Source organism: Bactrocera tryoni, unplaced genomic scaffold (genome assembly GCF_016617805.1).
Source record: "Bactrocera tryoni isolate S06 unplaced genomic scaffold, CSIRO_BtryS06_freeze2 scaffold_7, whole genome shotgun sequence".
Taxonomy (NCBI): Eukaryota; Metazoa; Arthropoda; class Insecta; order Diptera; family Tephritidae; genus Bactrocera; species Bactrocera tryoni.
In genome coordinates, this window is record NW_024396366.1 from 4507860 (window position 1) to 4535052 (window position 27193).

Genomic DNA, 27193 nt, shown 5'->3' on the forward strand with positions numbered 1-27193 from the left:
GAGAGCGGGTTTTATCCACAAAAACTTTTTTAGCGTTCTTATTGAAAACCCCCATAGTTAATAGATAAAATCGAGTCGATACGACTCCAACATATACTACGTATAATAGTTTTAATTTTTCAGAAAAATTGTATGCCGAATTTGTCAGCCAGTGTATGAGTTATATAGAGTGTAGATATATGTATATAAAATTGTTTAAACTCCGATTTTATTGTTGACGTATTACACCTTAAGGTATTTCCCTGGCGTTGATTCTTACAAGTTGCAAGAATATAAATTGTTCGGTTGAATCCGAACTCAGCCCTTTCTTACTTGTTTCCTATAGAAAACTTTCCTTAATTTTTAACAGTGTTTCCTCTAAACTGTTCTTCGCAACATTTAATGGTAAAAAGTAAGCTTTATAATTTCAAGTATATGAAAACATGGGTGAAATATTATATACATACATTACAATTATTACTATTTTCTTAAAATCTTATTTACATGCTTTTTGGTGTACATATCTCCTAAGGCACTGAAGCCAAATAACCAACTTTACTCTGAACAATTATTCGGAACGTCCACCCCCATTTAACGGAAAAGTACTAAAATCAATTAATGAATGCGTCAGAGACGTTAAACACCAAGAAGATGCGAGAGAGTCTCAGAGGCGCGATGGGCGTGGCCTCCTGACACTCCCATGTTATAATAAAGGGTGGCGCAAAAGTAATCCTTCTATCAGAAGATGCTATAAATTTTGCAATTGACCTCTAATGTCAGTTCTGTTTTGACATTTGTGTAGTAAACACATGCGAAATGCACGTAAATAAACAATGGTGCGCTACACTGCTCCAGAACGCGGGTTATTGGTTATTTCCTGCCGTCCAACGCTTACTGGTGAAACACTGCGACGTTTAGCCGCTCGCCTCGAAGAGACTGGCGCAACACGAGATGCTGCCAGGCGTGGCTGACCCCGGAGTAGCCGTTCGACGTGCCACGCAACTGGGTATCAGTCGACGGCGTTTACAGCGAATTTTGGTACAGTATTTGAAGATGTTTCCGTACAAAGTTCAGACGGTGCATCAGCGGTCAGTAATCATGAGTGATGAGGCCCATTTCCATCTTAGCGGGTACGTAAATAAGCAAAATTTACGCTTCTGAGGCACTGAATATCCGCTTGTAACCCACGAAAAGGAAGGAGGATGGAGTCATGTGTAGAAGTTCACGCAAGTGAGGAAAGTTCTCTGATCGCCATTCACTTGGGAGTGGCCAGAAACGATTCTTTTACACATGGCTCAAGCAGCTCACTACTTCCGGTCTTTGACCAAGTATCTCTGGGTAGCCTAAGAACATCCGTTCGAAGGCGAGCTAAAGTGAGAAGGCGAAACTTTCCCTACAAGGGTTGTGCGCTGGGTTTGGGACCCGCCACGTAAAAAAACATCCCCAGTGAAGAGCTACAACCAGCCTCGGATGAGAGACCCCTTTTGATGACGACCATGGCAAACGAAATAAGGACTACGAATTGAGGGCATGCACCTGGAATGTCCGGTCCCTTAATTGGGAAGGTGCCGCTGCCCAGCTGGTTGATGTCCTCGTAAAGACAAAGGCTGACATCACCGCCGTCCAAGAAATGCGATGGACGGGACATGACAGAGACGAGTAGGTCCTCGTGACATTTACTGCGGCCATATAAAGGAGCGCAAGTTTGGTGTTGGATTCGTGGTGGGAGAGAGACTCCGTCGCCGAGTACTATTATTCACTCCGGTGAATGAACGTCTAGCCACAATCCGCATCAAAGCGAGGTTCTTCAACATATCGCTGATTTGCGCCCACGCCCCGACGGAAGAGAAGGACGATGTGACCAAAGATGCCTTCTATGAGCGCTTGGAGCGCGCTTATGAGAGCTGCCCCCGCCACGATGTCAAAATCGTGCTTGGCGACTTTAACGCCAGGGTGGGCAAAGAAGGTATATGTGGCACTACGGTCGGTAAATTCAGCCTCCACGACGAAACATCCCCAAATGGGTTGAGGCTGATTGACTTCGCCGGGGCCCGAAATATGGTTATCTGTAGTACTAGATTCCAGCATAAGAAGATTCATCAAGCTACCTGGCTGTCTCCGATCGAAAAACTACCAACCAGATCGATCGTGTTATGATAGACGGAAGACACGTCTCCAGTGTTTTAGATGTGCGTGCGCTCCGAGGTCCTAACATCGACTCGGACCACTATCTTGTTGCAGCTAAGATTCGCACCCGCCTTCTGTGCAGCAAAAAACGCGCCACCAAACACAAGGAAGGTTCGACGTCGAGAAGCTGCAATCACAACAGACAGCCGAACGATTTTCTACTCGGCTTGCACTCCTGTTCTCTGAGAGCACTCGTCCACAACTCGGTATAAGGAACTGTGGGACGGCATTTGTAAACTCCTTACGTATAGCTGCAACCGAAACCATTGGTTTTCGGAAAGTGCAAAAGAACAGCTGGTACGACGAGGAGTGCCGTGTCGCAGCGGAGAGAAAACAGGCTGCCTACCTCGCAACGTTACGATCGACCACTACACGTGCGGATGGATAGATACCGAGAGTTGAAGAGGGAAGCGAGACGCATTTGTAGACAGAAGAAGAAAGAGGCTGAAATGCGTGAGTACGAAGAGCTTGATAAGCTGGCCGACAGGGGTAATGCTCGAAAATTCTACGAAAAAATGCGGCGGCTTACGGAAGGTTTCAAGACCGGAGCGTATTCCTGTAGAACCCCCAAAGGTGATCTAGTCACTGATGCCCAGAGCATACTTAAATTATGGAGGGAACACTTCTCCAGCCTGCTGAATAGCACTGAACGCACAACACCAGGAGAAGGAGAACCCGATTCCCCAATCGATGACGATGGAGCAGACGTTCCATTACCCGACCATGAAGAAGTTCGAATAGCAATTACCCGCCTGAAGAACAACAAAGCGGCAGGGGCCGATAGATTACCGGCCGAGCTATTCAAACACGGCGGAACGAAAGAACTGATAAGGAGCATGCATCAGCTTCTTTGTAAAATATGGTCGGACGAAAGCATGCCCAACGATTGGAATTTAAGTGTGCTATGCCCAATCCATAAAAAAGGAGACCCCACAATCTGCGCCAACTACCGTGGGATTAGCCTCCTCAACATCGCATATATAAGGTTCTATCGAGCGTATTTGGTGAAAAGATTAAAGCCCACCGTCAACAAACTGATTGACTTTATCAGTGTGGCTTCAGACCTGGCAAATCAACAACCGACCAGATATTCACCATGCGCCAAATCTTGAAAAGACCCGTGAAAGGAGAATCGACACACACCACCTCTTCGTCGATTTCAAAGCTGCTTTCGACAGCACGAAAAAGGAGCTGCCTTTATGCCGCGATGTCTGAATTTGGTATCCCCGCAAAACTAATACGGCTGTGTAAACTGACGTTGAGTAACACCAAAAGCTCCGTCAGGATCGGGAAGGACCTCTCCGAGCCGTTCGATACCAAACGAGGTTTCAGACAAGGCGATTCCCTATCGTGCGACTTTTTTCAACCTGCTTTTGGAGAAAATAGTTCGAGCCGCAGAACTAAATAGAGAAGGTACCATCTTCTATAAGAGTGTACAGCTGTTGGCGTATGCCGATGATATTGATATCATCGGCCTCAACACCCGCGCCGTTAGTTCTGCTTTCTCCAGGCTGGACAAGGAAGCACAGAAAATGGGTCTGGCAGTGAACGAGGGCAATACGAAATATCTCCTGTCATCAAACAAACAGTCGTCGCATTCGCGACTTAGCTCTCACGTCACTGTTGACAGTCATAACGTCGTAGATAATAGTCGTAGATAATTTCGTCTATCTTGGAACCAGCGTAAACACCACCAACAATGTCAGCCTAGAAATCCAACGCAGGATAACTCTTGCCAACAGGTGCTACTTCGGACTGAGTAGGCAATTGAGAAGCAAAGTCCTCTCTCGACAAACAAAAACTAAACTCTATAAGTCACTCATAATTCCCTGTCCTGCTGTATGGTGCAGAGTCTTGGACGATGTCAACAACGGATGAGTCGACGTTGCGAGTTTTTCGAGAGAAAAGTTCTGCGAAAGATTTATGGTCCTTTGCGCGTTAGCCACGGCGAATACCGCATTCGATGGAACGATGAGCTGTACGAGATATACGACGACATCGACATAGTTCAGCGAATTAAAAGACAGCGGCTACGCTGGCTAGGTCATGTTGTCCGGATGGACGAAAACACTCCAGCTCTGAAAATATTCGACGCAGTACCCGTCGGGGGAAGCAGAGGAAGAGGAAGACCTCCACTCCGTTGGGAGGACCAAGTGGAGAAGGACCTGGCTTCGCTTGGAATATCCAATTGGCGCCACGTAGCGAGAAGAAGAAACGACTGGCGCGCTGTTGTTAACTCGGCTATAATCGCTTAAGCGGTTTCTACGCCAATTAAGAAGAAGAAGAACCCACGAAAAGCCCTTACACCCGCCCAAAGTCACTGTATGGTGTGGTGTTTCGCGGGCCAAACGGTTACTGTGAGTGGTGAGCATTACAGAGCAATGATCAACGAGTTCTTCTTGTCGCAACTTGATGAATTGGGATTGGAAAACATGTGGTTCCAACAGGACGGTGCAACGGCACACTCTGCACGTGCCACAACCGATATGCTGAAGGATGCATTTCCCGGGCGCCTAATCTCCCGTTTTGGCGATTTGCACTGGCCAGCAAGATCGCCTGATTTGACCGCTCCAGACTTCTTTTTTTGGGGCTTTTTGAAGTCAGACTCTTGCAGCTCTTAAAGACAATATCCGTCAAAAATGTGCGTTCTGGAAGTTCTGGCCAAAGTGATGGAAAATGCCATAAAAAGGGCTCAAACGACAATCAGCTGTGACGGCGGCCATTTATATGATATATGTAATATTCTTGACTTGATGTAAAAAAATTTAAAAGACCAAATAAAAATAATCCAATAGCAGAATCAAAGTTTTTAATTAAAAAAAAAAAAAAAAATACAGCCAAAAAACATCGGAAGGTTATTTTTGCTCCACCTTGTACAAAACTTGTTAATGTCAGAAAACTTCCTATTTTTAAATTCCATCAGATTCTTTCACTTTCTGCTTCATTTAATAGAGTTTACTCACCAAGCAAAAATCATAACGCGATTTCGCATGCGTCTGCAAACATGTTAGCTCAGGGTTGCACCAAAAATGCTGCCCGTTTGTTTAAGCATCTGTTATAGTTTGTTCGATTCGGTGGAGAGTAACACTAGGTGAATCAAATCAGTTTCAAAGTTTTTTACGTATATAACGGATGTTTTTTACACTTGTGGTGTTTAATGAAGCAATAGTGGAAGCTCACTTTTGGTTTAATACATACATAGGTACGTTAATAAACAAAATTATCGCATTGAAAGTAATGTAATCTACAAGCCATTATGGAGCCATCGTTACATCCCCAAAAAGTTAGTGTTTGGTGTGCTATATGGGCAGAGGGGAACATTGGTCAATATGTCTTGATAATGTTGCTTACAATGTCAACCGTTGCAAAACTACGATTAATGACTTTTTTGTGCTTGAATTGACTTTAATGAAAGAGGTGAGCGTATTATCTCGGGTTGTGGGCCTGTGACGTGACCTTCACCATCGTGCGACCTGGAATATTTTTTGTGGGGTTATGTGAAGTCACTTGTTTGTACAGATATGCCCAAGTGATTGACGTTATGTAAGAAAAAATTCGACGCGTTATTGCTAGAATACGATCCCAATTGCTACAAAGCGTGGTCGAAAATAAGGCCTGTCGACTGGAAATTATTCGCAGCATCCGCGACGATCACTTGACCGTTTTTAAACATAAATATAAACTCTTATCACTATAATTAAGCTGAATTCAAGGCCATAATATAAAATTACAAGCGTTTATTTCTTCTTGGAAACCTCATGTCCAAAAAAACACCTTATATTTGGAATTAAATTGTGCTGAATATGCTGTATACTCTTTACTTTTAATTTTGCTGATGCTAAATTAGTAAAATATATACTAATATGTTTGTTATCGGAAAATATGTTGTTTGTTGACTGAGCTAAGCCATTGGACAACAGTAGTATGATAGTTTGTAACCATGAAGAAAACATTGTTTTATTTACTTACCTTTAGTGCAATGACAGCATATACTACATCGCAAAATATCTACGTTACTGAATATACATCATTTAGCGAATATAAGGTATCCGAGACTTTCGCATATATTTATCATGTTAATTCTTAAAATTTGAAATGCAAACTTTTAGAGTGCAGTAAACAAAATCTATATGCACACATATGATGAGTTTCGCAGCAAAAGAGCATTCGAGGAAAATGTTAATATAGTGCGGCAGCATAATAAATTATTTCAAAAAGGTGAACGTAGTTATCGCTTACGGACTAATATAATGGCAGATATGGTAACTAAAAACTAATTTTTCCAATTAAAATTTATTGAATTAGCTAAACACACAAAGGCGTCCGTTAGACAATTCAAAGGATCAAACGACAAGTGAAAGGTACAAACGCACAGAAATAACGAATACTGAATTCATTTGGAACATTTGTACAAATACTCTCGCAACACGATGCAACAGAGACTTTTGTTCTCTTAAAGGTCATTTATAACACCTAAGCCTGCTCGAGACAGATATGGAGTTATATATATCGTCCACTCAATATAACAATAGCGTATAATTTTTTTGGGGTTTTGAGAAAATCGAGTTTAAAGTTTTTGTCAAATCAGATGTCTATTAAAACCTCAATATCGCGGTAAATAAAAATTGTTCATAGTGGATTTTTCGATGAGTACATTATACCGTTTCTTGTCTTTAAATTTACCAAGTTTCTTTATTCTACGCATCCTTTAAGACCATAATTATGTTATTCAAAGCGCTAGTCCTCCATATAGGCCATTTTATTTTTTAAGGAATTCGTATGATGTATCTGATACACTATTTTATTTTGTATGGTATACGCTGTTTTATTCAATAATTTTACGGTATTTTTATTAAAATATTTGATCTCAAAAATATCAATTTGTAACATTATAAAACAGTAATTAATTCATAGTTTTGTTAATTCAGTGGCATTTATTCATTACTTTCCAATTTGGGTTATTATAAACCAAAAATTATGACACATGAAGGTATACATTGCGTAAATCAAAAATAACTAGAAATTCATTCGTCTTCATTCTCTTCCTCTGCTACATCTGGCTCATCTAAACAATTTCGCTTGTTTCCACCTCGTAAATTAAAAAAAATGACTGCGAGCCACGAGGAATTACACTCTTTTTGCACAAATTTTAAAGATCATGCAGCTTTCGATTACAAATTTGCAGCTCTTTATTGTATTTGCCAGTAAACGAAAAGTTGAACACCTCTTTTTGAGGTATCTCTATGTCCGGCAATCCCACAGCGAAATCAAACTCATCAGTCTTTGGAGCAATTTCCACAACGACTGGTGGTTTCGTGTCACAGCCTGTTGATATTTACCTTGCTTACTTCACTTACATTATATAAAAGACGATACTCACTCAGATGTTTAAAATCCATATTTTTAATGAACAAATTTTCTCTGCGAAATGAATTTGCAAGCTGAAATTTCAAATGACTACAATATTTCCTTGGCATTCATGTAGTCAAAACAACGTAAAAATCGCATAGGCTACTACTCTTGTAAATTTCGGATAAAACTTTCGAATTTGTATTGAGAATAAAACAGCTTATGTGGAGTATAGAATGGTCGGAATAAAACTATTTCTCAAACAATAGTGTATATTATTATAAGCTATTTTATGAGTTAAAGTTTTGATGAATTGTATTTATTTCTACAGGCTAAAATGGAGTATAATGCGCATACACTATTATTCTTTAACAACTTTGCAGTAGCAATTTAAAGCAAAATAGCGCATATGAGCTTATACACTTATTGAAGGAATTTTTTGAACATGAAATTATACACCATTTTTTCCAATGACATTTTGACCCACTTTTTGGAAGTAGAATTTGACGAAATTTTGACCAGACATAGAATCAATGATGGAGATTCTAAATATGCAATAAAAAAAATAATGGCGTATGAGCACATACGCTATTGTTATATTGAGGGGACGATATAATAAATATAGTTTAAAAAACTAAAAATACGCTTTTAAAGCACATCAAGATAAAAAGTGAAAAGTAATTCGTGTATTATTGTGAAAATAGCGTGGAATTCTCCATATATGAAAAATATGTCACAAAGCTTCCCATGATATTTGGGAAGAAAGTCCGATTCCGCCAATTTTCACACGCCAGCATAAGAATATTGAAACCAATATATTCACATAATTTAAACCGCGTCCGGTTAAAAAAAAAAACACTTTAAGCTATAGACCGCACTCTAATAGGTTTCATGAGCATATCTCATAAGCCACTAAAGGTATTTTAACTTTACATACTAACAGAAAGTCTTTCTAGCACTTTATCATACACCGTAAAAATGAGTGAAATCAAATGATAACCACGACAACTCAACATATTACGTTTACATTGAAAACTAATAAAAGTGTAGTAATTCAATAAGGAATGTCATAATTCAATAAAAACATTTAATTTTACTCTCAAGATGAATCGGAAAGGCTTCATAAGAGCCAGTATCAAAATTTTACAATGGTTGTGGCGCCGCCCACTCTTATGGGAAATCCTATATCTCAGGAACTATTTTATCAATATTAACCAAATTATGTAAATATATTGGTTTCAATATTCTTATGCTAGCGTGTGAAAATTGGTAAATTCGGACATTCTTCACAAATATCAAATTTTCATACGATGGTATCACTTTACTGTATATACATACATAAATCGAAAGTCAATGTCTTTGGGGAAATACAAATTTGCATACATAGTGAATCTTAGGTAGATGACATACTTCGTCCAAAGATGATCTGCCCTTAAGCAGCATTGTCACCGCTTTGTCCAACGATGTACGAACCTCTACACCTAAATCCCAATTATTCAGGATTAGAACATTTGTATTATATCAATATTAGTTGCACTGTCTCTCTTATCTTCAAACATGTTATTTTGATAGATATATGTTTCCTCCACGTAAGTCTTTTATCTAGGTAAATAAAAGTTAATAAGAGTCTACAGCTGCAGGCGTACGCCGATGATATTAATAACATTGGCCTTCTCCAAAATGGATAAGGATGCGAAACAAATGGGTCTGGTGGTCTACGAGGACAACACGAAATATCTTCTGTCCTCAAACAAACAATCGTCGAACTCGCGACAAGGCACCCACGTCACTGTTGACAGTCATAACGTCGAAGTCGTAGATAATTTCGTCTATCGTGGAACCGCGGCTACGCTGGCTAGATCATGTTGTCTGAATGGAAGAAAAGACTCCAGTTCTGAAAGTATTCGACGCAGTACCCGCCGGGGGAAGCAGAGGGAGAGAAAGACTTTCACTCCGTTCGAAAAAACAGGTGGAGAAGGACCTGACTTCTCTTGGAATCTTCAATTGGCGCCACCTTACGAAAAGAAGAAACGACTGGCATACTGTTAACTCGCCTAGAACCGCGTAAGGGGTTTCTACGCCAGTAAAGAGGATGAAGAAGTTATAAGAGGGTTAGGCGAGGTTATGTTCCGATTTTATCGACTTTTACAGAGTCGTTAGGTCTGCTGACGGGATTTGTACTAAAAATTTGGTTATAGTATCCCAAGTGGTTTAGGAAGTATGTACATTGCAGCAATTATAGAGCGACGCAACAGCAATTTTCTCAAAATCTTTAGCTCACAGAAGCCCAAATAACAGTTTTACATCTTAATTTATTACTTAGTTATGACCCCTTTATACATTAACGTTTATTGAAATTTTGTGGGCGTGGCACTTTTTTAGAATAGAACCCGTTTACCAAGTTTCGTCAATATATCTCAATTTTTACTAAAGTTACAGCTTAAACAGACGGACAGGCAGAAAGATATTCACCCGGATTTCAACTTGTCTCGTCATCCTGATCTTTATATAAAATTATACTAAATCTATATTATATTAAATCTACCTCGATTAATTTAAGGTTAAGTGAAGTGAACAAAATAACACCATGTTGCAATAGTATAAGCAATTAAATAAACGTTCTTGATTAAAAATTAATTTAGAAATCATTTTAAAAAAGCATTTAACAAAAGGGGAAAATAGGGATATCGAGATGACAATCAGTATAACATAAGTATAATAATTTACACTAATACAAAATCAGATTTCCTAACATTTAATGATATTTTTTTCAAAATTTGCTGTCGCTTATTATGTAAAAGAAAGAACAAATCAAACTATAATATACTAAAAAAAATATACTTTATGATTTTCAAACGGACATTTATGGCATTTTCCTTTGTGGCCAGATCAGAAAAAACTAGTTTTTTGGCATTTTAAATAAAACACCTATTTCGCGATTTCCACATTACCAATGGGGTATTCAAAAAAGCGTGTTACCGAAATTATTTTTGGGGGCCAAAGTAACAGGGATTAAAAAAAAAACAGAACTAATGTTTTTTTCGACAAAATCAATTAATTTTATTCAAAAAAGTCTCCTTCTGCTTCAATACAACTTTTTGTACGGTCCAAAAGCGGTATGGCCGCCAGTATGCCGGTGCAACCCTTTTTAATGGCCTCTACGTCTGCATAACGCTTTCCTTTCATGAACAAATGCATTTTATCGAAAATAAAGAAGTCGCACTGTGCTATATCAGGTGAATGCGGGGAGTGGTTAATGGTTAAAATGTGATTTTTGGTCAAATGATCGGTCACAAGCGTCGATCAATGAGACGGCGTATTATCGTGCAACAACCGCCAACTGTCATCTTCGAGATATTCGAGCCGAACACGTCGAATACGGCGCACTAAACGCTTCAAAACTCCAAGGTAGAATACCGCATTAACTTTTTGGCCGGGTGGAACAAATTCTTTGTGGACAATACCCTTGGAATTATAAAAACAAATCGTGAGTTAATTTTTACATTAAGTAAAAATGAGTCAAAAGAATATATTTTGAGCTGCACCGAAATGTGTACTCTTTATTTATACTCTTAAGACTAACTTATTCCATGGTTCTTACTTCTATTTATACTAACTAGTATGTTTACTTATTACTAATTGATAGTTTGTTAAGATGCAAATTATGTTATTTGTTTAGGTTTGTTTACATACATATACATATATTGCTTGCTTAGATACAATTGCTTTGTTTTAAGATAAGGTTGTTGTGGTATTCAAACTCAATGTTGTTTTGATACTTGTTTGTTTAGGATTGTTTGTTGGAGTGATAGTGCATTTCAATTGTTCCAACTCAAGGTTGTTTCTACCTTCTGTTTACTGAAACAAAAGGTTGTTTGTTACTATTATAAGGAATACATTCCTTAACTCGTGCTTTTTTGGGTTTGGGCTCGTCCTGTGCTTTCCATTCAGCCCTCTGGCGTTTCGTTTCGGAATCATATTGGAAACACCACGTTTTGTCACCAGTCACAATATTGTAAAGGAAGTTTTTGTCCTTTTTGACCTCTTTAGTGATGTCCTTCGAATGCTGGATACTGCGCAATTTTTGGATGTCAGTCAATTTATGCGGAATAAACCGTGCACACTCCTTTTGTAAGCCAAAATGTTAGGTCAAAATGCGGTAAATCGATGTTTTGGAGATGTTCAATTCCATTTCCATGAATTTTAATGATGATTTCGGCTGATGTTGGATGAATTCACGCATAGTTTCGATGGAATTTCCGGTGATCACGGATTTTATTGGCCCACATGTTGATCGTATTTTATGTTCTCACGAGCACTTTGAAAACGTTGCACTCTACTACGGGATAGGCAATTATCGCCATAAACTTGTTTTATCAATTGAAACGTTTCGGTAAAAGTTTTACCAATGTTAAAACAAAACTTAATGTTGACTTTTTGTTCGAAGCTCATTTTTGCACCAATAACACAAATATACTGACACTTAAAACGCAATAACTTCACTTCCAATCAATGAAATGTAATGAAATTCTCACTGAACAATGGCGTTTCTAGGGGGCGCAAGATTCAAAAAGTCCTGTTTACTTTGGAACACATCTTGTATATATATAAAGACCTACATTTAATCCCCAAATTTTAATTTATAAATTGAAACTAAAATTGGAAGATAAAAAACTATAAGGAAAGCGTAAGTTATTAATAAATGCAACAAATTCTTTAGGCGTCTTCGCTAAGTTAAATTTATCGATTTGGTGTGGCGTATAACGATAAATTCATCTGAAGCAATTTCATTTCCTAAATAAAGTAATGGCAGGGGCCAGGTGTGCATTTTAAAATTTATAAATAATGATAGCCGCAAAAATATCTAAATGTATTTTCTTTTAAAAAGTTAATTTCTAAATTACTATCTAATATAATTAATAACAACATTATGGTTATGCTCTGAAACGACTGTAGGTTCTGGTTCTAAATGCAGCTCTCAATTACCTATTGTTACGATATTTACGTAACATAAGCCCCACGACATTAAACCCTTTGAAAAAATTGAAATTATGTGTTGTGTTGTTTCCTAATTCATCTACGCCTGAATTGTTTTTAAAACTTTTTCTGCTTCATCTAAAAACAAATTTTGCTCTAGGAACTTACAATAAGTTTTTAGTGTGTAAAATGGCCTCAACGAAACTGCTGTTAAATATCGAATAATTCATTACAAAAGAAACGATTTCCGCGGTATTAATAAAGCTCACACTATTTAAGCTAAAGGTTTCCGAGCCGTAAAGGGCTGCATACCAGAAACGACTTTAATACTCGACATTTGAGACACGAATTTAACTTTCATTTTACGGAAGGTATTAGTGTAAATATGAGCATAGGTCAATTTATTCGCACACCGATAACTCGAATTAGAATCCTGTTTTATGAAAATGGACTATATCCAACCAACATCTGCAACTATAATTAAAATAAACTTTACCATTAACACTGAACAAAGGCCGTCACTTTGAAATACCTTACAAATTATCTAAATTTTTAAAATTGGTACCCTGGTCAGAAAGAAATGGCAAGGGACAAGTCCAATATTTTGTAGTTGGGTAATGGCTTCAAGAATATATTTCTTCATCGAACATCCCCTTGGAATGAACCTCCAACAAAAAAATTAGTTAATTAATGGTACTAAGGTTCTTCGCCTATACATTGCACCATTATGGTCATTACAGTTGTGGGTATTCAGACGTGCGATTTTCATTGCCATAATCTTCAAGACCTATCACCCTATCAAATTTCCTATGGTACTGCAAATGATATTTTAGTGATATTTCATCGCATAAAAGTGATATGAACTTTTGTTCTAACGAGAATCCCTTACTCCTATTTTTGTAATGACTTACTGCTGCTTTGGGTGCAAGCTGGGAAACGATGCCAATCTGCGACAAAATTATGTTGGTGCTTTAGGTAAGCAACTGGCGACAAAAAAATGCACCCAAAGCTAAGCAAAAAATTATTAAATAAATGTAAATTTATTTAACAAAAGTTAAAATGTACCTCAAAGTCCAAAAAATTATTAAATAAAGGGAAAGTTAAAATATACGTACAAGTCCACAAGTTGCGTGCTGTTTTTATTTTGCTATTCTTCGGACTAATGGCCGTTATAAATGGAGAGAAAAAATGAAAAATGTCTCTATTCGAATAATAATTTGGCGCAGTTTTAATTGGGCCGTACTTCATTTCCAATTGCTATCGTTTGACGTTTAACAATTGCTCTCTCTTTTCCGAAGAGAGATGAGTTGAACATCTCTCTATCTCTGGTAAAGAAAATCTTCATTTAATGAAGCCCAACAACCACACTGGTAATCCCGATAACGAAAGATTGCATTATAACTCATATCATTCGGTAACAAAAGCAAAGCCAATATACCTTGAACAAGGAAATTTTAATAAGAGAAAAGCTTATGAAAATATTTTAAAAAGAAAACATAAATGTACATAGAAAAGAAACACAAATAAAGAAATTTATAAAGAACAGAGGTTTGATGGTAACATAAAAAATTATAAATCTTCCGTCATAAAGAACAACCGGAATACAAAAATCTAAATTATAAAATATTCATAACTTTAATGTAAACAGCCTTTCCAAAGTAAACGGGACTTTTTGAATCTAGCGCTCCCTGCTGGCGCCATCTATATGTCGTCTGGTGCGTTAGAATCTACTATCTTTATCGATTGGAAGTGAAGCTATTGCATCTTAAGTGTCAGTATGTTTGTGTTATCGGTGCGAAAATTAGCTTTGAACAAAGAGCCAACATTAAATTTTGTTTTAAAATTGGTAAAACTTTTACAGAAACGTTTCAATTGATGAAACAAGTTTATGGCGATGATTGCCTATCCCGTAGCAGAGTGCACGAGTGGCTTCAACGTTTTCAAAGTGGTCGTGAGGACATAAATGAGATCAACATGTGGGCCAATCGAAATCAGTGATCACCCAAATTCCATCGAAACTGTGCGTGAATTCATCAAAAATCAGCCGAAATCATCATTGAAATTCATGAAAATGGAATTGAACATCTCTAAAACATCGATTTATCGCATTTTGAGCGAACATACATATAGGCTTACGAAAGGTGTGTGCACGGTTTGTTCCGCACAAAAATTGCTCAGAATCTAACATTCTAAAGACGATTATTTGACCACAAATCACATTTTAACCATTAACCACACTCCGTTTTAACCTGATATGGTACCATGCGACTTCTTCCTTTTGGGAAAAATGCATTTGCTCATGAAAAGAAAGCGTAATGCAGACGTAGAGGCCATTCAAAAGGCTGCCACCGGCATACTGGCGACCATACCAACCAACGAGCTAAAATACTCGTTCAACATGCTTTTGGACCGTGCAGAAAGCTGTATTGAAGCAGAAGGAGACTATTTCGAATAAAACAAATTGATTTTGCCGAAAAACCTATAAAGTCCTGTTTACTTTGGAACACAGCTTGTATTAAGAGAAATTGAAAAACGAAATCACTATTAACTTTTAAAATATATCTTCAATTTTAAACATAACGATAATTCACCCTCTATACAAGTATATTGTAACGTTACTTTCCTTTTGTACATAGTTTTTCTTTCTCCTTAACTTACTGTAACTTTTAAATAACTTCTGGAAATTAAGTAATTCATTTGTTTACTGTTGGTTTGACGAAATATTTATATCACATGGTATGCGTCCGATCCCCTTCCTAATGAAATGCTTATTTTAAAAATCGGTGATTTTGCGAAATTTTCGTGGACCACTTGACGTGGTTTGACCCTGTTTCATACTTTAATCTTCCTTAATTTATTCTTGTGTTGAGCATATGTTTAAGTTAAAAAGTCGATATCATATATTTAAGCTGTTATACATATTTATTGATAATAAAATGGAAATCAATATACAGGTATACATATGCAAACTTATATTTAGTAAGTAAAACTATTTTTCGTTGAACTTGTAGAATGGATTGTCTTATCTGAGAAATTTTCTACGTCTATTGCGAAATAAAGATTTTGGAAATGAAATTGACTTGGAATCGGATGTTGTGGCTTCATCTTTAATGCAGCAAACTCCAGAAGCGATAGATTGGCGTGAAAAAGGCTTCAAAACTCAATCTGGTAATCAGAGAACTTGTGGCTCATGTTATGCCTTTAGTGTAGCGGAAAGCATCGAAGGACAGGTATTTAAACGAACAGGACGTATATTGAACCTCAGGTGAGTAACCTTCTCGAATATATACCGCAAATTTTGCTCTTAGAGAAAAATGTGCATTCCTTATAGTTGAAATTTTCATTATCGTATTTCATGTAAATTAGAATATATAGGATGAGTTTAAAAAGTGGGTGTGGTCCAGCGCTCTTATATGTTTCTCATACCAAAGCTATTTTTGGCTTAAAATTCTGTCAGAAAATCCTTCCAGACCTCTTTAACATTGTGAAATTAATTGAAATTTGTTGATAACCTCGTCCGCTGGTGAAAACTACCAAAAATTCGATAGCGCAATAAATTAACGCGTCAGAAACATTTAATTTTACACCCAAGGTGGCCAACATAAAAATTGGACAATAAGCAAGGCACCAATTCCCTTTGGATGAAATCATGTATCTCAGGAACTGCTTGACCATCTTCAACCAAGTTTGGTTATGATATTTGAAGCTTTCGAGCTGTTGCATATGATGTTTGCTGATTCTCTGCTGATGTGCAGAATAAAATGTAGTGTTGCCGATTATTTGTATAAATTGCAAGCAAGAAAAAGGCAATAGAACGTGATAATGTTGCAAGAGTTGCCAAAAATTAACACAGAACGTGACACTTTGACAAATTCGTGATATTGCTGTCGTGATTGCCAAACAGTGCGCCAGTCGTTTCCTCTCGCAATGTGAGGCTAATTAGAGATTCCAAGCGAAGTCAGGTCCTTCACCTCCTGGCCTTTCCAACGGAATGGAGGTCTTCCTCTCCCTCTGCTTCTTCCGGCGGGTACTGTGTCGAATACGTTCTGTTTAAATGAGTTAAGCATCCACCCACTCTACCTGCAAAAACTGGCGCACTCTAATTAAACACAGCTGATGGCACTACAACACAACACCAACACAACTCCCCACATATGTACTCAAAAAAGGTTGGGCAAAGGGAAGGCAGGCAGATACCTTGTCACCGAATACACTATTCTTCAAAACATATGTATAAACTCATTTTAAAGACGCTTTGAAATGATCATGTGTGTTCACTCGCACTCATTTTTCAATCGGTATTTCATTTCTCGCTTCGGTTAGAAGGTGCGTATAAACACCTCACGTTATCGAAACATGCCTTATGGCAGTCAAATGAACAGGGCTGCCAGATATTTTTCTTATTGAAAATGCATAATTCTATATCATGAAAAAACTGGAAAATCTAGTAAATTGTGTTATTTCGTATTTATCTTAACCAAATCTAAATATAAAGCAATAATTAACTTGGACTTCTACTTGTGCAATTACTATTTAATGAAAAATTTTGCTAAGAAATTATTTTTTTTGTAAATAACTTAAAACCGGCAGCTCTGTCAGTTAAGCGTATATTTATTTGAGCTTTTCGATTTGTCCTCATTTATTTATACAAAAGTGAAAAATTTTTTATCAGAAATGGAAAATAATATTAAAAAGCAAAATTTATGGAAGCATATAGAAATTACTGAAATGCTTTCAGTAATTAAAGAGAACCATGTGTTGAAACTTCTTGATAGTAAGGTAAAACGCAACAAAAATGTATTTGAAGAAGTGGCTCGAGAACTGAAGGCAAAAGGACATAATAAGGATGCAGTACAAATAAGAACGAAGTTTAAGGCATTAAAAAGTGAATACTATAAAGTAAAGCGTAATAATAACACCAGTGGCGCAGAAAGACAGACATGCGGATATTTTGACCTACTGGATGAAGTTTTAAGCCATCGCCCAGCAATAGCGACAGAGGGAGAGGACACCTCACACAATAATTCGGAGAATGGTACAGCTGCATCTGAACCCCCCAAATTCAAGCAAGTTCATTGAAAACTTTTAAAAATCCAAGTATGTAGACCTGGTTACTTCTAGTTTTGATTGATCAATCATTTTCAAGTTTCAGAAAAGAAAACCTACCAAAGGGTAATGGAGTCTTTTACCAAAGACTGGAAGCAGACTCAGGACAATTTAATCGGCGCAATAAAGGAGCAGAACACAAATTATTTAAGCACCATGGAAAAATGATTGAAAAAAAGTCGCGTAGAAACAGCCAAAATGCTGGAAGAGGATCGTCGTGAGACAGCTAATGTTTTCAAACATGGTCAGCATGATCCAGCCGCCATCACTTACATCAATGTGGTATCCCTACCAAATTGGGGTTCCATCACGTAGTGCAGTGCTATCTGATTAATTGTTCAGTAATTTTTTGACTTCTCAAGCCGATGCGCCAACTCCGGAATGTAATGGTATTTTTGCATCCACGCCGCAGTCATCTCAAGCTAAATAACATGACCTTGATATTAGCTGTTAACTTTTTAAGTCATATTATTTAATGAATTGTAAGAGCTTTTTAATTTTCTAATACACGTTTTGAAACTCTTAAAGTTTACACAGCGATTTTCTTATATTAAGGAAATAGGGGTTAGCACATACATATAATTAATATAATAATACGAGTATATTCAATAGTATGATTCCGCTAACTGAAATATTTATGAGTAGGAAAAAATTGTTAGAAATGTGATGTTCGTAAAGGATAATTGTCTTTCAGCCAATTTTTAATATTATTTCGCAAATCTTTGGGATGGATGGTTCTTTCGCTAATTATCTCACTTGTAATAGTATCTTGTGGCTGTAAGTAATGTATGTCTTCTTGGACGGATTGGGACCAGAACTCCAAATATGATTCCTTCTGCTGCTCAACATAGTTGTGTAGAATTGCACAAGCCAGAACAACTTGTGGAACGAAAGCAGGGTCGACATCGATTCGTTTTGCAATGCATCGCCAGCGTCCTTTCAATCTGCCGAATGCGTTTTCTACCACTATTTGTGCGGAACTCAACTGAGTGGCAATTGAACGATTCCTCTTCAGCATTTAAGTTGCCAATAAATGGCTTCATCAACCATGGAAGAAGAGGATATGCAGGGTCCCAAACAAGAAATAGAGGCGTTTCTATATTATTTACCAATTTTGTGTATATTGGAATACTGGTTGAGCAGTTTTTGAATAATCCTGATTCCTTAAATACCGTCGCATCGTGAGTACTACCTGGAAGCTTCACGCTGACGTCTGTAAACCTGTATTAATAGAACACAATGTTTAATAATTTACACCAAAATGTACGTTTTTCTACATATCTTCTTACAAATAGTTGTTATCTACGACCCCTTGCATTACAATCGAAGGCCATCCTTTTCTATTTATAAAATCTAAGAATCCATCACTTGGCGGCAAGACTGGAACATGGGTACCTGAAAAATTTATAGATTTACTAGCTACATATATTTATGTACCAGCTTAAGCTATTCGATGAATATTACCATCAATTGCACCAATAATGTTTATAATACAAGACTTCTTTTCGAATTCATTTGCAATTATTAATGCGTCTTCCAATTTTGGAAACTTGATCATTTCATTTTTCAGTTGTATTAAGTCACTCACTACTAAATGGAAGTATTTGTGAACTCGCTCTTATAAATTTCTTATTACCGAAATGAAAATGCAGTCGACATATGTGCAAATGGGATATGTTGCCTCTTCGAAATTTTCATAGAAATGAAAACTGCGCTGTCAAACTGCTGAAGTAACAGCTTATAGCTTACGATATATGGCAAACTAGATAGTTTTCTATATCTAGTAAGCAATGAGCAATGTGGAGTCTCCGCGGGCAATAGGCAATGCAGGTAGTATTCTATAAATTCTATCCTGCCGAGATGCCCCGTAAAGAAAAATTAATAACAATTATCGAAATGCTCATCTTAGTTTTGCCATTTCATACATCTCTAAATAACAGCTGATTGCATTTGTTCGTTTTGAATTTTAGTTGCCAAGAATGATAGAATACAAGATTACGACACTAGTTTACAGTTAGCTTTTTTCGGTTTAGCTCTTGACAATTCTTACAAAAACAAATACATTGTTCAACAATTTCGTGACGTAACAGTTTTGCGTTGAGAAGAACAAGCATAGAAATGCATACAAATTGTAAACAGAAAAGTAAAAACTTTTTGAAATTCCCAAAATAATATTAATTCATTCGTCTTTGCTGGAAAAATTTCAGTAGAATATTTAGAATATTGTTGCGAGAAAATATGTATATAATTAGTTTTAGGCACATCCACAATAAATAGAGTAGCATGTGCGGAAATTGTTCAAATGAAGAAAACCAGTGTAAGTGTACTGTTGTATTTATTTAAATTTCTAAGCATAAATATATTAATTTTTTAAAATGAAATGTGCAGTGGCTTGTTGTAATAATTATTATGCAATTAAAGGATCGAAAACGAGTTTTTTCAGTTTTCCGGCCGATTTAAAAGTTGCCAAAAAATGGGTGTTATTTTGCAAAAGAAATGATATATTTAATACTAAATTAATAATTTCACAATTCTTTTATCATAATTTCATACATCTGATGCGTCTGAACTTATAATATATGTATATATTTATATACAACGCAAGAAACGTCTTCTCCATTTGAATCACAACTTAATAGACAATTTTATTATCAATAGGCCGATATATTTCTTTAGAAATGATTCAAATCTTTTCACTCAACAATATTCAATCGCTTCACTAAAACTTTTCATTAAAATCGAAAGAATTAATAATATCTTGCGAATTTACAAAAGTGTTTACTTTTCTGTTTACAATTTGCAAGTCATTTGACAGTTTTTCACTCTTGTTCTTCTCAACACGGAACTATGACGTTTCGTAATGGTGGTCGTCGTAATCTTGTATTCTATCATGTTTGTTTAGTTGCTAACATGGTCCATAAGTATCCATGGCTTAAAGTGATGGAAGTTATAATATGATGAGAAGTTAGAGAATGTCAAGTCAGACTTGTTACTATGTCAATCCAACGAATTCAGTTATTAATCTGCTATAAATATATATATATGGTTAGGTTTTGTTAAGAGTTAGTTTTATGCTGAAAGATTCGTTAGCGAAATCACTTATAATGGATAATTTTTTACTGAATGAACGCAGAAACCATTGGTCGAAATGTAAGAATATGTGAGAGTGTCTATAAGTTTAAACAATTTTAATTTATTGAACATTTTTATACAGCTCAAATAAATAAGGAAACCAGTATACCGTATGCAATTTATGGCGGTAAATCTTTAATCAAGGAATACAACAATAGGTATATTAAAACTAACAACGAAAATGAGCATCACATTGTAGAAAGGTTTTCTGATACGGGGACTGGTGAAAATGATGTAAAAACGGAAAAAGAGGTACGTGATTATGTCAACGACATAAAACATTAGGCAATAGGTCGGCTTTAGAATGCCGTCCCAGGATTTCGGAAATAAAGTAGGTATGGTCAGATAGTTCTTAAGATCAAGAATACATATAGTTTTTGAGATATTTGCGTTAAAAATTGAAAATTATCGCGGTGAAAGTTTAGTATAACGTCCCAGATCGTCAGATATAGGATGTTCTTCAGGTTGCTTTGGAACTTCACCATATTAGAATTACGTATTTTTTCGATATTAAATTAAGTTAAATGTTCAGGAGGGCGGTATTTCTGAAAACAAGGACCAACGGGAAATGTCTTAAAAATTTTGTTTTTAATTTTACTTTATTATTTTTTTTGTATTTAATGAAAAAATTCCATATTTCGCGGTGTTCAACGTATACTTTCCAACATTCGGCACGATTCCGATTACTTTGGCGGAGGGGTAAAAGCACCGAATTTCCGTATAAATGGGGTATGTACGGATAGAGGAGCTTCTCCAGAGGAGGAATATTCAAAAATAATGTAAAAATTACTAATATTTTTTAAATTATTCACGATTAAAAGTTAAAAAGTTTGCACTAAGAAAACATGTTATTTCTCTATGTTTCACAAAATTGTTTCACATTTTTTACTTTGTATATTTAAATACACACTCTAAGATTTGAAATAAGCTTACATTACACTTTTATTTTGCTATATTTTACCTAAATTTATTAATTTAAAAATCACTTAGCACACTCATCGTGGAAAGAGTTAGATTGTTTACAATTATTAGGAAAACGAGCCTTGCCACATCTTAAACAGTAAATATGTAGGATTTTATCAATTTTTCTTTGTTTGTTTTATCGCGTGATTTTTTTTTCTATATTAACTATAAAAAAAATACTTTCTACATATGTATATGTGTAATACGTAATTTATGTGACTGAAGTACTTTCGCGAAGTACTCCTTTCTGCGTTGGTGGCCTTCGGCCGCGCTTTAAAAAAATAACCCTTATATCTGCCAGCGATTTCAATTTATTTTTTATGATACATTGGTTTGTATTTTAGGTGACGATATATATATTATTATATTTAAAATATGAGGATATAAAGTGGTTATATTCTACGGTATCATGCACTCATATTGAAACAAAATTTGAGTTTTCGTACTGTACTGTAACCTTACACTTTATTACGTAACATTATTATATAATATTACTTATACATATGTATATATATTATTATATAATATTACTAATACATGTACATATATAATATTACTTATTTGCTTAATAAATTTGAAAAAGAAAATATCCACATGCATGAATAGAGGAATTTTTGCGAAAAAGAGGAATTTCAGCGAATTGTCTTGTCATCACATGGCAGCGCTCCATTTCTTCGTAATTTTTGGTAAACAAATGAGGTTCAAACGAGTGTAAAATGTAATTTTTAAAATAAAGATTTTTTAAATAAAGATTTTTTAAATAAAAAACCTGTTAAAAGTGTAAAATGTGGATTTAGTTAAAAGATTATAGTGTAATTTAATTTATTTGAAGAGAAAAATGTTAATAAAGTGGGTTTAACGTGGTGAAATAGCTTCTTGAAATGTTCGAATTTTGCGAATTTTTGAACTTTAAGGTCGAATATCTCGTAAACTAAGCGTTTGCGGTACCTATAACCCTATATATTTTTTAATCAGGAGGACTTCCTCTTTCCAACGGCACCTTCAAATCGCGGCGCCAAAGAAATCGGAATTGTGCCGAACACTCACTTAAATTTTTTTTATAATGTTAAAAATATACTTTTAATCAATCATTTACATATACATGTAGGAAGAAATAATATATAGAACATGTGGCAGTGTTGTCACTGAACGAATAATGTAGTTCAGATGGCAACACTGCAAAATCAGCTGTTAATTGACGAAGCGTCCATCAGCAGCCATCATTGTAACGGCCCATATGGATCGTTGCATTCGGTATTAGAAATAAGATTCATTGTTCGAGTATCAGTCGTCAAGTGTGGTCGACAAGTATAAGTCGTAAAACAAAACATTGTGTAAGCGGTCACGTCGCCGCGTGAATTTAAAGTGCGAATAAACAAAATTGAATATAAATTAAGAACGGTGGTTTTTATTTAAAAAAGAATCCCACATTTGTGGGCTCGTCCGGGATGGTCCGGATAGTTTTATAGTTAATATGTGAATTTGACATTTTGTGAGTGGCTGTTAGAAACAGCAAGATTGCGATCGGACAAGTGGCTGTACCAGTGCGTTAACAGTGGTCAGCGTAGAACAGTGTACGAGTATTGGTAGTGAAATGTGCAACGCCACAAGAGCACATAATACCAAGTGAAAAGTGATAACGAAAGAAATTTTGAGTTGTTTTTGGGAGCCAACGGGAAGTTACAAAGTGACAGTAGTACAAAGTACTGAAGTGTACGACAAATCACGTACAAAAACCGAAAACCTAAAAGTGAACAGTTAGTGATTTCTGGTAATCTGCAAGTAACTGTACCCAGCTCGACATCGCTGGCAGTAAACGCAAGTTCCAGAAATTCGTATAACGGTGCAAAACCGTAGACGGGCGCATAAGACGCGCAAAGCATCGCAGCAGTAGGCAGCAAAGCATCGCTGCAGCTAGCAGCAGAACAACGCAGCAGCAGCAGACAGCAAAGCATCGTGGCAGTAGGTGGCGCACGAAGATAGCTGAACAACGGCAGCAGAGAAACGGGAGCTAAGATAAGTTATATTGATTTTGTAGTTAGTTGAGTAGAAGAGTGTGTTATTTGCACTCAGTTGCGATGTAATGTAGTAGAATGTGTAGCTTTTAGTTTGTAAGCAAAGACAAAATGTACAGTTGCTTCTAAGAAACATATGTAATTAAATTTGTAAAAGCGTATCCGTAATTTGAATTTTTATAAGAGTTAAGAGAAAAAATAAATTTGTAAGATGGACGCTGAAACGATTAGGGCAATGACGGTAGAGACGTTAAAAGAAAAATTAAGAGAATTAGGGTTGTGCGTTACGGGTAGAAAAAAGGAGTTGCAACTGTGTTTGCTACAACATTTAGTTTTCGGTGATGAGCAAGATGAAGGGGGATGCGACGACGAATCGGAAAATTCGTTGTACGTTGATGTAAATGCTGCTCCATCGAATCCGCAGAGGGTGTCATTTTCGTTGCGTGACATTAAAGACAGTGTTTCAGATTTTTTTGGTGATGATACTTGCGATGTTCGTCACTGGGTTGAGGAATTTGATGATATGGCTAACACGGTCGGTTGGAATAATTTAGAACGATTTGTATACGCTAAACAACTACTTAAAGGAGCAGCAAAATTATTTGTACGTGGATTAATAGGAGTAAGAGATTGGGCTAGTTTAAAGCGTTCTCTTATCGATGAGTTTGGGGAAAATTATGTGCGTCTGAAGTGCATCGAACATTAAGAAACCGGCGTAAACAGCCCAAAGAAAGTTTTCAAGAATACCTTTTTGCTATTTTAGAAATAGGGAAGCAAATCTCTTTAGATGAAAGAAGCGTAGTAGAGTATTTCGTGGATGGCATACCAGACGTTAAGGCAAATAAGAGTATGTTATATCAAGCGAAAACGGTGGGCGAATTGAAAGAACAAATCCGCATATACGAGAAAGTTAGAAGTGTACAAACTACAGTAGGCAAAGGATACGTGCAACGGTTCGCTACAGAGAGTAAAGAATCGATGAAAAAGAAGTGTTTTAAGTGTGACAAGGAAGGTCATATACCAAGAGCCTGTCCGGAGGCTAGGTCTAGTAATGTCGTTTGCTTTAAGTGCAAACAGAAGGGGCATTATTCTCATCAGTGTAAAGAGCAAAGGGATAAGGCGATAAAAAGTGAACGGGTAAACACAATTGATCGCAAAGTAGAAACGTCTACCAGAAAAGGTGGAATGATCTTCGTTGATGCAACTATCAATGGTTTTACTTTCAGTGCATTAGTGGATACAGGATGTATCGTGTGTGTCATGAGGTACGATACCTTAGTGATGTTAGGAGATATAAAGCTAATTGGAGAAAAGCAAACATTGTTCGGTGTAGGTAAAGGCGTGCTTACGACATTAGGCAGCTTTACGGCCGATATTTCGATATAAGGGTTGTCATTAAATGTAACGTTTCACGTGGTTAGGGAAAATGATATTCCGTATGCAGCCATGATAGGAAACGATGTTCTTCGCGATGTTGAGTTAGTTTTTAGAGAAGGTAGTGTTAAGTTCAGGAAACTTGTGAGGACTGCTGAGGAGGCAGCGAAGCACGCAGGGATCCGGGAGATCTCTGGGGGCTCGTGTGGTGGAGCTGGAGAGTTTGGGTCAGACCACCAAGGTGCATGCAGTGATGCTGAAGTGTTTGTGTCAGATCACCGGGGTGCAAGTGGTGATGTTGAAGGGTTTGTGTCAACTCACCGTGAGTTAAGAGACTATGGGAATAGACAAGTTGAAGTTTTCAAGGAACAAAAGGATATTACCGGACCGGTATTAGAAACTAGATCGGAAGTCATGGATGACAATGGGTTAAGCAAAGAGTTTAGGGTATTGTGTTCAATTGGAACGGCATTGTCTGAGGAGTCAGAGAAAGTGGATCTATCGCATCTACCGATAGACGAGGCTAAAGTAGTTAGCAGTTGGATTAATAGTTATTATCCTAGGAAGTCGAGTAAAACGCCAGTACAGATGAAATTGTTATTAAAGGATGAGAAACCGATATTTCAGCGGCCACGTAGAGTGTCGCAGGCGGATCAAAGATGTATTGATGAAGAGGTAGCGCGTATGCTTAAGGAGGGTATCATTCAAGAGAGTGTGACGGAATATGCCACCCCAGTTGTGTTAGTTACAAAGAAAAACGGAGCAAAACGGTTTTGTTGTGATTATCGCAAGATAAACGAGAAAATAGTCAGGGACAATTTTCCAATGACAGTGGAGGACGAAGCATTAGACAGATTGCAGGGTGCAAGGGTCTTCACCACATTGGACTTGAAGAACGGATTCTATCATGTGCCAATAGAACCAGGGTCTCGCAAATACACGTCGTTCGTAACTCAGAACGGCCCATATGAGTTTTGTTTTGTGTCATTTGGTATTAATAATTCGCCGGCGGTATTTTGTCGATACATACGAGCAATATTCCAGAACATGCTTGCGGATGGAACAGTCATAATATACATGGACGATATCGTCATTCCCGCCAAGGATGAGATCGAAGGCCGAGAGAAATTGGAAAAGGTATTAAGACATGCAAGTGAAAACGTTCTGCACATAAGATGGGAGAAATGCCAAATTCTAAAGAGAAAGATTAATTTTTTGGGGTTTGTTGTGGAGAACGGGGAGATTTTGCCTTCAGAAGAGAAGACAAAGGCAGTCAGGGCATTTCCAGTACCAACTAGTAAGAAAGAATTACAACGATTTTTAGGTTTAACTTCATACTTCAGGCGTTTCATCCAAAATTATGCAGTTAATGCAAAGCCACTAACAGATATGCTTCGTCAGGACGAAAAGTTTGGGTTGAGGGAAGAACAACTTTTAGCCATTCAAGATCTGAAGCGTGCGTTAGTAAATGCGCCCGCATTGAAGCTTTTCAATCCGCATGCGGAAACAGAGGTGCATGCTGATGCGTCAAAATTTGGTTACGGTGCAGTCTTACTACAAAGGGATTCAGAAGACAATCTGTTACATCCCATCGAATATATGAGTCGTAAAACCACAAGGGCGGATGAGAAATATAGTGCATTTGAACTTGAGGTTCTGGCAGCAATAAAAGCATTACAGAAATGGCGTATATACTTCAGAGATATTCAGTTTAAAATAGTTAGCGATTGTAACGCTTTCGCTATGACAGTCAAGAAACAAGACGTACCAGACAGAATCATGAGGTAGGCAATGTACCTACAAGAATATAATTATGTGGTTGAACATAGGTCAGGAACTCGCATGAGACACGTAGATGCTCTTAGTCGTGCGTACTGCTTATTAGTAGAAGACTCGTTAAAGTTTAGGATAAAAGAGGCGCAAATGCAGGATGACTGGATAAGAGCAGTGCGGAAAATTGTGGAAGTAGAATCATACGAAAACTTCTTTTTAAGAAATGACTTACTTTACAACGACTTTGCAAAGGAATTTTTGGTGGTACCATCCAGTATGGAAGAGGAAATTATAAAGTTAGCACATAGCCAGGGTCATTTTGCAGCGAAAAGAACACA

The 27193-nt window shown here is 36.9% G+C and overlaps 3 protein-coding genes across 7 annotated transcripts in view; 2 read left to right on the forward strand and 1 right to left on the reverse strand.

The window, feature by feature from the left end:
* The first annotated feature begins 6093 nt into the window (after window positions 1-6093).
* LOC120781739 (procathepsin L-like) lies at window positions 6094-16293 on the forward strand. The gene is made up of 3 exons (XM_040113972.1): window positions 6094-6211; window positions 6276-6428; window positions 15504-16293. Exons 1-3 carry the CDS (start codon window positions 6107-6109, stop codon window positions 15759-15761), a joined length of 516 nt encoding a protein of 171 aa, XP_039969906.1. The 5' UTR covers window positions 6094-6106; the 3' UTR covers window positions 15762-16293.
* Window positions 16294-18193: 1900 nt separating this feature from the next.
* On the reverse strand, window positions 18194-19142 carry LOC120781695 (protein ALP1-like). Its single transcript, XM_040113912.1, has 3 exons — window positions 19063-19142; window positions 18888-18993; window positions 18194-18819 (listed from the first exon to the last, which is right to left on the reverse strand). Exons 2-3 carry the CDS (start codon window positions 18914-18916, stop codon window positions 18441-18443), a joined length of 408 nt encoding a protein of 135 aa, XP_039969846.1. The 5' UTR covers window positions 18917-18993; window positions 19063-19142; the 3' UTR covers window positions 18194-18440.
* Window positions 19143-19557: 415 nt separating this feature from the next.
* Window positions 19558-27193, forward strand: part of LOC120781705 — a 115846-nt gene continuing 108210 nt past the window's right edge. For 3 of the 5 annotated variants that reach the window (XM_040113932.1, XM_040113935.1, XM_040113936.1), the window contains exons 1-2: window positions 20419-20748; window positions 20813-20982. In XM_040113932.1, the coding sequence (XP_039969866.1) occupies window positions 20670-20748; window positions 20813-20982 (249 nt within the window). In that variant the 5' untranslated portion in view covers window positions 20419-20669. Of the gene's footprint in view, window positions 19612-20418; window positions 20749-20812; window positions 20983-27193 lie in introns of those variants that run through there. The other 2 variants (XM_040113934.1, XM_040113933.1) reach the window with 2 other exon arrangements.

Coding starts and splice junctions, on each gene's coding strand:
- LOC120781739 (XM_040113972.1), top strand. CDS start 6,107: ATGAAGAAAACATTGTTTTATTTACTTACCTTTAGTGCAATGACAGCA. Junction 6,212..6,275: donor CATCATTTAGCGAATATAAG/GTATCCGAGACT, acceptor GCAAACTTTTAG/AGTGCAGTAAACAAAATCTA. Junction 6,429..15,503: donor CTAATATAATGGCAGATATG/GTAACTAAAAAC, acceptor TTGAACTTGTAG/AATGGATTGTCTTATCTGAG.
- LOC120781695 (XM_040113912.1), bottom strand. CDS start 18,916: ATGCAAGGGGTCGTAGATAACAACTATTT. Junction 18,820..18,887: donor GTCGTAGATAACAACTATTT/GTAAGAAGATAT, acceptor CTATTAATACAG/GTTTACAGACGTCAGCGTGA.